Here is a 13,879-nt window from a genome sequence, read left to right on the forward strand (position 1 = left end):
GTTTTTAATATTTCCTGCATACTTTTGGTTGGGACTGTACTTATAGAACATCCTTAAAGGAACTATGCCTTTTTTTCATACCAATTGATTCGTCTCATTATTCTGTGCATAAAAGTATTAAGGTAACACATTACCGAAAACTTAATGTTTTACAAGATATTTTGTATTTTATGTCAAAATACTAGAACTTTCAAGCCTCATAATTCCAAAAGTTCTTAACGAAAAAATACTTTATTATAGTGTTTTGAAAAGCTCTCGAGATTAGCTACAAGAATATGCATTGAAAAATAGGGGTTTCCATTTAAGAAATTAAAGGTGTCGTTTACGTGAGCTTTAAACGACCATCCGAGGTCAAACCAATGACACCATCTTATGTCTCCCTTTGAACCAAACAACTTTTGTCTGAAACGTTTTTCCGTATGTTTCATATTTTTCGAGATATTTGCCTGCATCTTTTAAAATGGGCCACCCTGTATATATATATACATATATCGATAAAAAGAAGCTTTTAGGTTGTTTTTAAACGCGATATCCCCTCGCTTAGAATATTATCAAATTGATAAGACGTCAATCAAATGGTGACGTGCGGTCGATAAATGTAGAAGATGGGGACGGGCAATAAATATAGAAGAAACCGTCATATCTCTTGTAGTTGAATTGTTAGCGCAATCATGGCCGGACAAATGCAATTGACTTTCCTCCTCGTGATTGTAGCGTGTACGGTGCGCGGTACGCCTCTTATAGACGAACAGAATCATATGTAAGTTTGTATTCTCATAATTTTTCATAATTTTATTTGTTATTTGATCGTTTTGTAACTAAATCTTCGCATTGCGTTTTACAAAGGGGAAGAATTATCTTTCTCGTGTGTCTTTAATGTTGCAGCTTGCAAATAACTTTAAGATAACTGTAAAAAATGGTACACTTCTTCGATTTCTCAAAAAATAAAATGTAAAGCTTTTATATATGTTATATGTGCACTAAGGAAATTACGTATTACGGTTTCGTTTGAATGAATTATGAATGAAGCGTCCAAGAAACGTACATTTTTGTACTATGCAGTTTTAGCGATGAAATAACGGCGAATCTTGATAAGACAATTGATGCTTTATTGCCTTCTATACGTGAGTTCATCCTGAAAAATGGAATGGATCCTTTACGAATCATCGATCTTTCCGAACATATTTTCCCAAATTTGGTAAGAATAAAACTAACAATGATACCTTTATCCCCCGGATTTGTAAAATTTTATAGAGAAAGTAAACTGATGATGACTATGATAGATCGAAATTTATCTTTATAAGATACCAAAATGACAGATAAGGCCTATTAATACGTCTCATTCCGATCATATTTCGAAATAATACTTTTAGCCTGGGAAACTCAAGGGAAGCGTCGACCTCAAGAAAGGGTGGGTGCAAAACTTATCGCTCGTAAAACGCACCAGCCACGTGAGTGTGATATACAAGCCCAAACATTTGACGTTGGATATGAACATGGGATTTGACGTTATGGACGTAAGCACAAGACGTGATACTAAAATTAATATTAAATGTATTAAAACACTGCAATTTACAGAACGAATATATCTTAACTTACATTTATGTAATTTTCAGTTCAACTACGAATATTATCTGAAGTATTTACTATATAAGAGACAGGGCGATGTATATGGTCGTTTTTACAACCTTGATGTTAACGTCGTGATGATGATCGATCTGAATGAGTACCAGTTGATTCTCCACTCTATCAAATTTTCTAATGTCGGGTAAATATTGCTTTTTGTATTCTTATTATTCGCCTGTCGTGCATAAAAGACGCGTAGGGACTTTGCGCGATCACGTAAATCAGCGCGGCATCAAATATTTATCAATTTTTGGTATCAAGTTGTTTTTGTAACGGCGTATTGGACAGGTGAGCAGTAGCGAAACAATATAGATAATAATCACAGTCTGACTGAAATAACTGATAAGAGTGATAAGTGTCAATCGTAATCGAGAAACGACAATGATCATTTTGTAAACAATTCTAATCGAACTTTTATCGTAGTTTTTTCAAGATACACTTCACTGATTTTCTAATTTTGTTATCAGCACTTGTAAATACTATTTGTTTTACTGGTTGTTAGGAAATATTGATCTAAACTCTTGACTTGATTCGCAAGTTTATCTTACAAGTTTAATTTACGATTTAACAAAAGTATCATAGGCTTTCGCGAATTTTATTCGTTTGACAATCTCTTTACTTTCCTTTTTACTTTCATCTTTCGCAGGAAATACGACATAAAATTCGAGGGCCATCTTTTGGATCCTCTTGTGAACATCTTGTCTAAAATAATCACAGTGGTTTTCCGAGGTTGCATATTACCGGTCATTGAGGAGTATGCCATGACGATCTTTGGTGCGAAAGTTAATGAGTGGAACACAAAGATTCCACGGGCAAATCGCACGGAAATAATAGACAGATTGTTCCATATTGCGAAAATATAACTTTATTAATCCTTATTGTTCTATAGAATATTTGTTACTTTGCATCCCAAAAATATAAGTCAATTATGCTTAAGGATGTTTTACCTATATCTATATATAGTATAATTTTGTTTTCTTGATTGAAGACTTTGCATGTATATCAAACAACTCAAAATTTTTTATATGTTAGAAGGGATTACCGTTAATAGTTTGAGTATGATTTTTTGTTATTTAAATAATTAGTATTGTTTAAACAATTAAAAAAATTTTTTTGTGGCAAAAAATTTTGAAACTTAAAATACAATATCAATGATGTATGTTTTACATATAAAAAAAGTTTAAGAAATGTCTTAATGGTTTATTTATATTTTATTTATATTTACAGCAAAGTGTCGATTCTCTATAAGGGATAATGTTAATTTTATCAACTTTAAACTTAAATAACTCTTGAATAACTTCAAAATTTTACAGAGTATTTTTCATTTAATTTAGAAACAATTTACAGCACTTTCTGAATATATTTGAAATACCTCCAATACATCCTTAATTACAATAACTTTTAAACCAGTAAGAGAATTGTGCTGAAATTTTACACAGATACTTAGACGTAATAATAGAACAATCTATGAAATTTTTAGATTTTTGGTAATGACTTTGAGATGGCACACATACATCCTTAAATATTTGAATTTTTTTGCAAAAGAACATTATCACCGATCGATTCGCATTTCATTGTACAAAGTAATTAATTCAATTGCTTCATAAAATTGGATTTGAAGATGTATTTCTTGTTTAATCAACTGACTTATCGATGTAACGTATCCTCACAAGTACATAAATTCTTTGTAATAAAAGAAAAACATTAATTATTTTTATCATTCAACAATACTACAACACTTGGACGATAATAGTTGCAAAATATCAAGAGACACGGTAGTGTCTCGCGCCAAGTACACGCGAAGCGAGACCGCACCGTGACTCTTTTACGCGAACGCACGAGTTGCGAGTACCCGAGATTTTAAGATCTCAATAACCAGTGAACGGATCAAGTTCTAAGTAGGCTTGATCGATATCTTGGGGTCGATTTATATAATAAGAGTGTTTTTATTTTCGATTTCGATTTATTTTCGATATAAAAAGAGTTTTCCGCTACGTCCCTTCGAGCGGAGATATTATACGATGCAAAGTATAATAATCATTGATAAACGATAGTTATAGATAAGCTATCTATTCGAGAGATATTTCTACTCAATAATAATATAATTATCAATAATTAGGATAGAGCACCGCGTAAAATTCACAGAGTGCTAAAAAACCATTTCGTGAGGTGTACCGTGTTCATATAAGCGACGGCAAACTACGGTAGTTTCGATGAGCAAACGGCGAGTAGTCAAACTGTCTAAAGCGACGATCAATATGCATTACTTACAACATTGTTAAGCCATAACTTTGCGCGCACTCCTGCCGCTTAATCTTATTAAACTTAGCCAGGTTTCCCGGGCACGTCGCGTCGCGTCTTGGCGCCGTTCGTTGTTTCGGTCGCGAACGGCGATAGCGCAATCTGCATAGAGATAGCTCCATGAAAGTCCACGGGGGGTGGTCTCCGGGGATATCGCGAGAGGCGCACGCGGTAATCTTGTTTATACATACAACATTGCGGATATCGCGAGCACGAACCGCCGATCGATAATGCCGGCCGATTCTAATACTAATATTATGTGTACCTCATTTTGTCCATCCCACCATTTATGCCCACCCGCGAATACCTTTATTGATTTATCCCTTCTAATCTCGAGCTTTATCGGACTTTGCTTAAGATAACCAGAGTTCTAATAGAAACCAATTTGTTAGTATAGTAAAGAGCGGCGAATAGTTAAATAGAATGTATTACTTATTAGATTATACTTGGCGTTAGCGCCTTACTTTTGTCATTAATTAATAAAGAGAATTAATTTAATATCACAAGAGCTAAAGCTTAATGGCATTGCCTTTCCCCTAGTGAACATTACGCGTTAATACGCAGATGCGGCGCTGGTTGCCTGTTACCAGGTGTATCTAGATGCAAAGGCCCCCTATTTGCTTATATAAATTAATTAACATTCGTAACCTGCATAATCAATATACACGTGTGTTACAAAAACAGCATTTGCAAATGCAAATTTACACAACATTCATAGCGAATGCAGGAGAATTAAAGCATTTCTGCTTCGCACGAAATCTTTTTATTCGAATTCAACTACGTTTGCAGGTGATTTTTTTTGTATAAAATTATACAATATTTTTATCTAATTGTTATTATATAAATCCGAATATCTATAGATTGTATGAACTTGCACGACATGAGTACGTTAAGAATCCCCACTCTCGCAAGTTCTATTTTTCTACTTTGCTTGAGACTCGAGACGGTCCGCAATATTTCAACTGTCGGGAGGACGAATCGCGCGACTCATGACGGAATCGCGTGCTTGCATTATCCACGATGATGCCGAGGCATACCTATATCCGACTTGTGCCGCACATACTGGATCGGATACTCAATATAGAGAGAACCGAGAGAAAGCCGCGCTATATTGTCCGTCTATGCGGCACCTAGTATCCAACATCCCTGCCTATTATTGATCGTGATACCTGCATGCCGAAGGATTATGAACCGCATTGTCGCGCTCAGATATCTCTGATGCACCTCGGCAAAACTGACTCGTCGTATTTACTCGGCGGATTTACCGGAAGCTGTCATAATGCTGATTTCCCAATTGTCTCGATCATTGAATGATGTTGAAATGATCTTCCGAGTGCGAGACTTAGTTAATTAAATCAGTCATAGATTCATTATCGATGACGAAATTATAAAATTGAAATAAATTATAAAATTTGCAAGACTCGATAGCGATCTTTTCAGATAATAAAACAAATTTACGTATCTTCAAGAAATTAACTCGGAAATTACTAAGTTCGAGAAATACTTTAAGCTAATTTTCGATCTTTTTACGCAATTTATTTACCGTCTCTTTTAGATACTATTTTTCAGGGGACGGGGGGTAACTTTATCTCTAAAATCTCTAGTGCATACTCCGTTTCAACTTCTGTACCCACATCAGTCTGACGCGGTATTATTAATCCGAAATGTGTTTCGCGGCGGGGGAACAACGGCAGATAGTAACTAACGGGGATTTTCTCTTTTCCACCTTTGTCTCTTTGTATTTGCCGACCAGGCAGGAACTGATATGAGACATGCCGACATATTACTTCAACTTGGGCGCTGATTAGCAGGCGGCGCGACGACGGGTACATATGGAGAAACGCGGGAAATGCGGCGAAACGGAGATAAAGGCTCGGGCGAGACCGTTTGGGATTATACGGAGCGAAGATAAGCGCGCGCGGTCAAATTGTACGCGACGCTCTCGGTGAAAACGCTGATTTCGGAGGAAATTAATATTCTTCGAACTCTCTCTCTCTCTCTCGCGTTCGAAACATAATTTCCTCCGAATTCGCTCGTATGGCGGACGTGAATAAAATTGATTTTGTACGCCGGATTGCCGGCGAATATCGGGATATCTCTCGCGCGAAAATGTTTTTAAAATCAATCTGCGCGCTGCATTATGTATTACGTTGTTTTTTTTTCTAGATTGTAGTTATCCTTGATTCCACGAATTTGCATATATTGGTTTTATACAATCTTATGATGCCCACGTTCTTCAGCAAATTTTCAGTAACACAGTCCCTCGAATGTTACAAGTTTCTCGTTTTACGATTATTCGCGCGATTTCGCAGAGTCCTTTACTTCGGCAGATCCTTGAATACATCGCGGCTGAAGCGACTATTAATAGAAATGCGAATCACGAAGCGGGATCGTATGGGGCAAGGTTGTTGCTAAAGGAGCGCCGCGCCGTCGTCTCGACTTCGCGAAGTCGGTCGCGCGAGTACATGCCTATTAATAAACAAAATTAGTCGTATTTGCACAGATGCAATGCTGCGGAGCACGTAGCGTCGCATGATACCTTCACTTGATCCAATGGGACGTGACAGTTTGATCGGAGTGTCCGATATACCTAAGTGCTCGCGTTAATAACGGTCGAGATGTTAATCTACAACATTCTAACGATAATTTAATTAGCAAATAAATAATACCGGCCTATCCTCAATCTTATCTATACCACCTATAATAAACGTTATTAAGAATTTGTAATTAGACAAGTTTCGACTTCAGTTCCCGTTACGAAATAGTTCGTCGTTTAAGCCGTAATGTTTCCTTCGACGCTCCGACTTCGCGTCCGTATCGATTTTCCTTCTCGGTCCTGAAATCACGGCCGAGAGAGATTCCAGCCGAATTGCGGGCTTGATGCTGGACATCACGCGGCTCGCCACGGCCCATGTTCGAGGCCGAGGCCGACCGAGTGGTGCCGAGCCGAGTCGAGCAGAGCCGAGCGGAGACAAGCTTAACGAGCGGACGATGAGCGCGTTCGTTTCGTTGCGACGCGACGCGGCGCGGCGCGGCGCGGCGCGGCTACGCGCGGTGCGGCGGAGCCGCGATAAAGCCGACGAGCAGAGCGGATGCGCCGCTTCGCAGCGGGTGACGCGACTGCAGCTGCACGCCCATTCAGTAGCGGACACGCATTAAACGCCAAGGCGCATTCGTTTTCGGCGTACAAACGCCTCGCTCGTCCAAAGCGAGAAGCTTCTCGCTCGTCGAAAAAAAAAAGAGATTAAAGAGATCTCTGAAAAAATATTGCTTGATCGAGTATTGAAACGCTATTAAATTTGTGGGTTTTAAAAAATAATCAATGACACGCTCCAAAGTTGCGGAGCTTATCTTAATTTAATAATGGATTCTGAGTTACGCTCCAAATACATAACGAGCGAAAAAAAGGTCCGGAGAAAAAAACGACAGGGAAAAGAACTATTCTCCTGGGAAATAAAGAGCTCTTATTCTCAATAGGGACGAGAGTAATATCCTTTTCATTGAAGTTGCGGGAGCTGTAAGATTAAGAAGCGGTTAGAGAAGATGGCTTTGCCGTCAGGGGGTTGATGAATCGTCGGTCGACGACTCTCCCGGCCGGCAACATGTACATTTTATTTCCATACAATGCTGTCGCGCGCAAGTAGGTCTCGGCCGCTTTCGTCGCGTTGCGTACAATTCCGCGAATACTCCAATTAGCGTTCCTCCGATACTCCAATATTGGCGGATTCGTTATATCCGCTTCGGGATTCGGACTCGGGTGCGCGCGTACCTCCGCCCCTGCTCTCGCTCCTCCGAGCCGGTGGCCGGTGGTGGTTTACTCGCTCGGCGTCAGCCCGCTTCTCTCCACCCGCCCCCCTTTGCCAACGCGCGTCCTCTCTGTCTGTCGCGCGCGCGAGGCAGCGCGTCGTCCGCGTCGCGCGCGCGGAGCCGCGCGGAGACGCCGCGCTGAGTCGAATCGAGTCGGGTCGAGCCGCGCCGAGCGGTGCCGAGCGGGACCGAGCGCCGGGGTCGAGCGGAGCCGAAGGCTCTCCGCGGTGGTCGCGTCGTCGCGACGCGCGCGAGTAGCACCACACCGCCGGAGCGTGTGTGTGCGTTGCGTGCGTGCGCGCTCTCTGTCCGCTTACTACTCGCTCCGTTCCTCCTCGCTCGTACTCTCCTCTGCCCGGTCGCAGGGAGCAGGAGGCCAACGCGAGAGAGTTGTTATTGTCCTCGTGCGTGCGCGCGCGCGCGCGCGTATCATCAGCGTCAGCAGCCCTAAAACGTCAGCCGCCGCGGTCGTCGTCAAAAACGTTGCTCCGTCGTCGTTATCTTCGTTTTTTGGCCCGAGGTCTCGTTTAGTCGCGTGTGTACGCCGCGTCCTTCCCGACTGGCCCGCGCGCGTGCATGGACGACACGCGCGCACGAGCCAACGAGGATATCATAGCCCTGGATTCGTCCCGCTTACGTTCGTCCGCTCGGCTCGGCTCCGCCGCGAGCATCGCCGCTGCCGCCGTCACTGCCACCGCTGCCGCCGTCGCTACTACCACCACCTCCGGCACCTCCTCGGCCGCCGCCGCCACCTGCCGCGTCGCGAGACGCAAGAGGAAGAAGAGGAGGCGTCAGCGACTCGCTACGAGCAACGACGACGTGCCCGGCGTCGCTACCACGTCGACTGGTAACGCCGTCGTAGCCGAGGATCCCGTCGCGACCGCCGCCGCCGCCGCCGACGCCGTCGTCATCCTCGAGCCTGACGCTGACGCCGACACCGACGCCGACGCCGTCGTCGCCGCCGTCGTCGCGAACGCAGCCACCGCGGAGACAGACCCAGCGGCGGCGCGGGTCGATAAACTGAGGAGCCGCCTCCTCGGCGAGCAGCAGACCGCGGCCGGCGGCGGGGACCGCGGGGAGGGCCAGCAGCAGCTACGCGTCGGAGGAAGCGGCACGCGCGCGGCGGCCGCCTCCTCCGTCGGCACCGCCGGCGTGACGCATCTCAACCGACGCGCCGGCAAGCGCTCGCCGAGGCGATGCAACGCCGGCGGGCGTAGGAGCGCCTTGACGATGGACCTACAGCGGCTGATCAACGAGGTGCACGCGAGGCCCGCGATCTGGGACCAGAAGAACGTCAACTACCACAACCGCGACGTCATACTGAAGATGTGGCGGGAGATCGCGAGGGCATGCGAGGTGTCGAGTGAGTATAGGGACCCGGGTTCCCCCCGGCCCCGCGATCGACGGACGATGCTCTCCTCCTCCCCGCGAATTCACGGATATCCCTGCGACCTGCGTTACGTTTGCGTTTGCGTACATGTTGCCACGCACGTGCACGTGTGGGTGGTTGCTGGCGAGATTGGTTGGTCGCTCGATGGGTGGGTGGGATACGCTGGGTACGAGCGGTACGAGTCGATTGGTCGCCAGGTCTGTACTCTGTACAATGGTACAATGTATATGATCGTGAGCTCCGCGACCCTGAGGTCGTTCGAGATATCTCGGGATGCGTAATGCGTAATGCGAAATAGCGAATCGTGACGGAGGCAGACGAAATCGAGGAGGAAAGGGAGAGAAAGCGAGAGGGGCGTCGGTAAAGATGAAGAGTCGAGCGGGTTTCGCGCGATCGCGGAGCCGGGCGCGGCGGCCGAACGCGAGCGCGGACCGCTCGCTGGAACCGCGCTCCGCTCGTCCGGAAGGTCGATAGCTTGCGAAAGGAGAGATAGGCTGCTAGTTCGCGCGGATCTCCGCCAGGTTGCACGCCGATGCCGCGGGATACGCGCGACGGGTTGGCGCGGGTTTCCTTCTTTTTTTTTTCCTTCGCGAGCGTGTACGAGTTACGACACGATTGCTCGCGGTAGCACGTGCGCGCGGAACGCTTAACACGCCTGTCACGACGAGCGAAAATAATGCCGATCGTAGGATAATAGTCTGGGAGAGAGAGAGAGATGCTTCCCTTATGCATGCATGTCGCGAGATCGATTTATAAATTAAAACGGAAATGCTGAAATGATTAAAATAATGAAGAAAATAAGTCGAACTTGATTGATCCCTCGTCAACAAATATCTATCGTTCTAATTAGTTACGAATAGAAACTTGGCAATTTCAATTCTTTCATGTATTCACTTAGCTATGATTTTTACTCCAACATCTCGCCGCTAAATTGGAGAAAAGTTTAACGAGTAGCTGCTAAATTTTGGCGGAATTATTTCGAGGGTAAAGCTTTCGAGTTTTCGGAGTAGGTCAACGATCGTTCCAAGTTTCGCACGTAAAGACGTGGCCCATCGCTCTGTTCCAGCGGATGTCGCCAAGTCCAAATGGAAACACCTGCGCGACAACTTTCGGAACGAGCTGAAGAAGACCTATCGGGGTAAGTGCGACGGTATCGGCGGCACCGAGCACGACTCCAAGTGGGTCTGGTTCAAGAGCTTGTTCTTCCTGCGGGACCAAATGAACTCGAGGGTGATCGGCTGCGCTCTATCGCAGAACTGCGTGGGCGCGACGATCGGTATGCGCTCGTCGCCGGACGGCACGCAGATCGAGCCGCAAATCGATATTCTCGAGGGCCACGAGGAGACGCAGTTCGACGACCTGGACGGTGACTCCTGTCAGTCATTGCTGTCCAACGATGACGGCCTGCATCAGGTGATGCCGCCGCCGAAGATGAACAAGATAATCGGTCGGAAGCGGGCGCTGATGGACGCGCTCGAAAACGATTACGGCGTGGAGGTGGATCGAAAGCGGTACGAGTCGCTGCAGAAGAGACTGGCGATCGGCGCCGAGGACGAGGACGATACCTATCACTTCCTCATGAGCGTGCGAAATCCCCTGAGGAGCCTGCCGCTCGACCGGCAGATGTTCGTACGTCTCAAGATTCAGGAGTTGGTCTACAACGAGATCAACTCGCAGAATCAGCAGCAGCAGCAGCAGAACGCGAGCCGCGGGGTCTACGACGCTTCCTCGCAGGGCCAAGATGTGAAACCCCCCCGCGCCGGTAACGGCGGCAACGGCGTCGTCGGCGGCGACGTCAGCGACATGTCGAATCCGGTGTCGTTGCTGCAGAACTGCACGCCCGAGGGCTCCGGCGATGACGCCTTCTTCGGCTGACGAGAGCCCGTTCGCAGTTTAATTTGCTAATAGACGTAAGGATTATAATTTTAATAGAGAATAAACAATGGTATTTTTTCAGTAACGTTTGGGCAATATCTTGGCACGTTTTTTTCTTCCCATCCCAATGATAATCCCACCTCCGATCCGATTCTACAGATTCTTTTTTACCTAGTACATAAAAGTAAATTTGTAATCTTACAGTGAAATTCTTTCGTCAATTTGGAAAATTGATTGAAAATTTATTTATCGCAAGAATGTAACTCTTTTTTAAAAATAATGTTCACTTTTACATCCGAATGAAAAAAAAAAGAAGTCGTCCACGATAAATGCAAGTTCCTCAAGACCGCGATAAAATAACTGAAGAGATCTTGTAATTTATCATTCCTTCGCGAAATTAAGTCTTCCTCGAAACAGGTTTGCAAGAATATTCATAAGTGAATGAATAAACGTCGCTCGACATATATATTTTCACGTCGCGGGGATGATACTTAAAATAGCTTCACCTTTGCCGTCGGCTCTGAAGAGGCTTTTTAATTAATGACGCACCAGTCGCCGGCACAATTAGTGTTATTAGCGCCCGCACGCCTCACCTATCTACGTCATAGACAGAAACCTAATTATATTCTACCGTGGTAATTGATTTCTCGCTTCGCGTATTGCCGCATTTTTCACTCTTCGTGATTAAAAGGCGCGGAACAGCGGAAAAGCACCGCGGCACCGCACACATTACATCGAAATTGATCCAGCTCGATCCACGCGCAGGGATCAAACAAGCAGAGAGAGAAAGAGAGAGAGAGAGAGGATATATACGATGCCCTAATCGCGGGAAAGCAATCCGGGAGGGTGCAGAGTAGACCAAATTTACCAATGTCGATATACATCACGTTTGTTAACCCTTCGCTACGCCAAGTACTCGCAATTGGCTAATCCGCGCATTAATACAATGGCTTATCTAAACTCATCTACACTGTTAAATTCGTAGTGGCAAATTATATACTCAATTTGAGTCATTTTTAACTATTGCTATAGGTCGCCACTGCTCCTACTCAGTATATCATTAATTTAACTAAAATAATATTGTTTTGTGTTAAAATAATACATTTTGACATACATGGTAGTTAAAAATAACAAAATGTTATTTAACTCAAGATATTGATTTAAGTTTCATCCTTTAATATAATTTAATATATAGGTACTGGATATATATAAACTACATACGAACGAGATTTTTCTTCTCCGCATAGTGATGAATGTAAGATATTTTAATCGCCGACGGATATATTATTATAAATTCCTTTTCAAGACATTTTTACGATATTCAGCTTATTGCATATATGTGAATTCGGCCTCGCGTATATGTGTTAATAAGCGATTATTAGTACATAATTTAATAAGCGATTTTCATGTTAATATATAAGTCAATATATTGATGAAATAATATAAATTATATATCTAGCGAATATATTAACCTATTTTGTACGTCAGTAAAGATCAGTCCTGCGCACGTTGCGCGAGACTCGTCCCTCCTTTTTTTATGACGGATTCTAGCTTTTTCGACGAGTTTTCTGAAACCAACTAATGAGGTAGAGAACGTGAATAGAAGTATCGCACCTGCTGTGTCATTATGACACTTCTCTCAAGGATTGTAAAGCCGCTCACAGCGCTGAAAAGACCGTGTTTTTCACAAATCTCTAATTTAAATACTTTTCTGCGCGAATTTTTAAACAATTAAAACTGAAAATAACATTTTTGCAACCTCAGTGTACGAGCTGCGTAAATTCCGTAAAAATTATATTTTTTATTCACAATATGACATTAAAATGAAGATATTCCGTCTCTTGCGAAATAATCGATTTATATAATAAAGTTATTAAGACTAAGCATCACACAGCTTGATATGTAATTTATTCAAACAAACTGATCATGTTTTTCTAACATTGAAATAATACTGATCGATGGGTAGCGTTATACTCTACTCTGAAAATTAATGGCACACTGTTATAATATATTTTTTCGGTACGCTCGAGAGAGGACTGAGCGAAATATGAGGGCGTGTAGTCACGATATTACTCCACCCTACACATTACAAGTGGAATAGAAAAACAGAGTTATTCCGTTCCGGCCTGCGTTGATGGGTAAACATCGATCATTTAATGCTGGATCACGTATGCTGGAAGAGCGCATATCGATCATATTTTCGAAAAGAGAAACTTCTCATTTTATCACAATGATTAAGTTTAATAGGATAGCGTTATTTTTTTAAACATATTAACTATACATGTATTAAATTCAAAGAATTTTGACTAATGAGCAACAACACATGAGAATATGCAAGGGATTATATGAAGATGTCCAAACTTTAGAAATTTAAGAAAAATGAAGAGTTTAGACGTATCGAAAAGCATATTTTATCGTTACGGGCGATTTATACAATTTTCTCTAGAAACTCGCTTTTTCCTGAGCTCACAGGGAATTTCGTAACAAGCCGATGCACCGTCGTCGATTAAATTTACGCAAATTTCACAACTCGATTAACGGCGATACTTCATCCAATCGCGTTACGTACCGACGCCGCCGAGCTAATGGACGGTTATTATGTCGGACCGGCGGGATAATGGACCGATGGATATTGCGGCGAATGGGCGATATGCAAGCGCTAATTTTGTTGTCGCGCCGGGTATGCTGTACGTCCAAGTGCAGCGTGCATATGCGCTCCCTGATGTCGGCTGCGTGTACGCACGCACGCATGCATTGTCCCCGTGTCTCGCGGCGTTTGCGTTACGTCGGCAAAAGCCTTCTCGCGGGGCTATCGAGGGTGCTCCGATCCGGCGGCATTCATCACTCCTCGCTATTTTGGTATACCAACCGGCTGATTAA

The 13,879-nt window shown here is 43.8% G+C and overlaps 2 protein-coding genes across 2 annotated transcripts; both read left to right on the forward strand.

Moving 5' to 3' along the window:
• The first annotated feature begins 646 nt into the window (after positions 1-646).
• Positions 647-4,425, forward strand: LOC139767795 (uncharacterized). The gene is made up of 5 exons (XM_071697417.1): positions 647-760; positions 1,063-1,198; positions 1,374-1,517; positions 1,617-1,768; positions 2,273-4,425. Exons 1-5 carry the CDS (start codon positions 672-674, stop codon positions 2,487-2,489), a joined length of 738 nt encoding a protein of 245 aa, XP_071553518.1. The 5' UTR covers positions 647-671; the 3' UTR covers positions 2,490-4,425.
• A 3,395-nt stretch (positions 4,426-7,820) lies between these two features.
• On the forward strand, positions 7,821-11,084 carry LOC139767793 (uncharacterized). Its single transcript, XM_071697416.1, has 2 exons — positions 7,821-9,097; positions 10,191-11,084. The coding sequence occupies exons 1-2, from the start codon at positions 8,311-8,313 to the stop codon at positions 10,997-10,999; spliced, it is 1,596 nt and encodes a 531-aa protein (XP_071553517.1). The 5' UTR covers positions 7,821-8,310; the 3' UTR covers positions 11,000-11,084.
• Positions 11,085-13,879: the final 2,795 nt, after the last annotated feature.

The sequence above is a fragment of the Temnothorax nylanderi genome, unplaced genomic scaffold, assembly GCF_030848795.1.
Source record: "Temnothorax nylanderi isolate EJ_2023f unplaced genomic scaffold, tnyl_v1.0 TNYL_tig0012_pilon, whole genome shotgun sequence".
NCBI classification, from domain to species: Eukaryota; Metazoa; Arthropoda; class Insecta; order Hymenoptera; family Formicidae; genus Temnothorax; species Temnothorax nylanderi.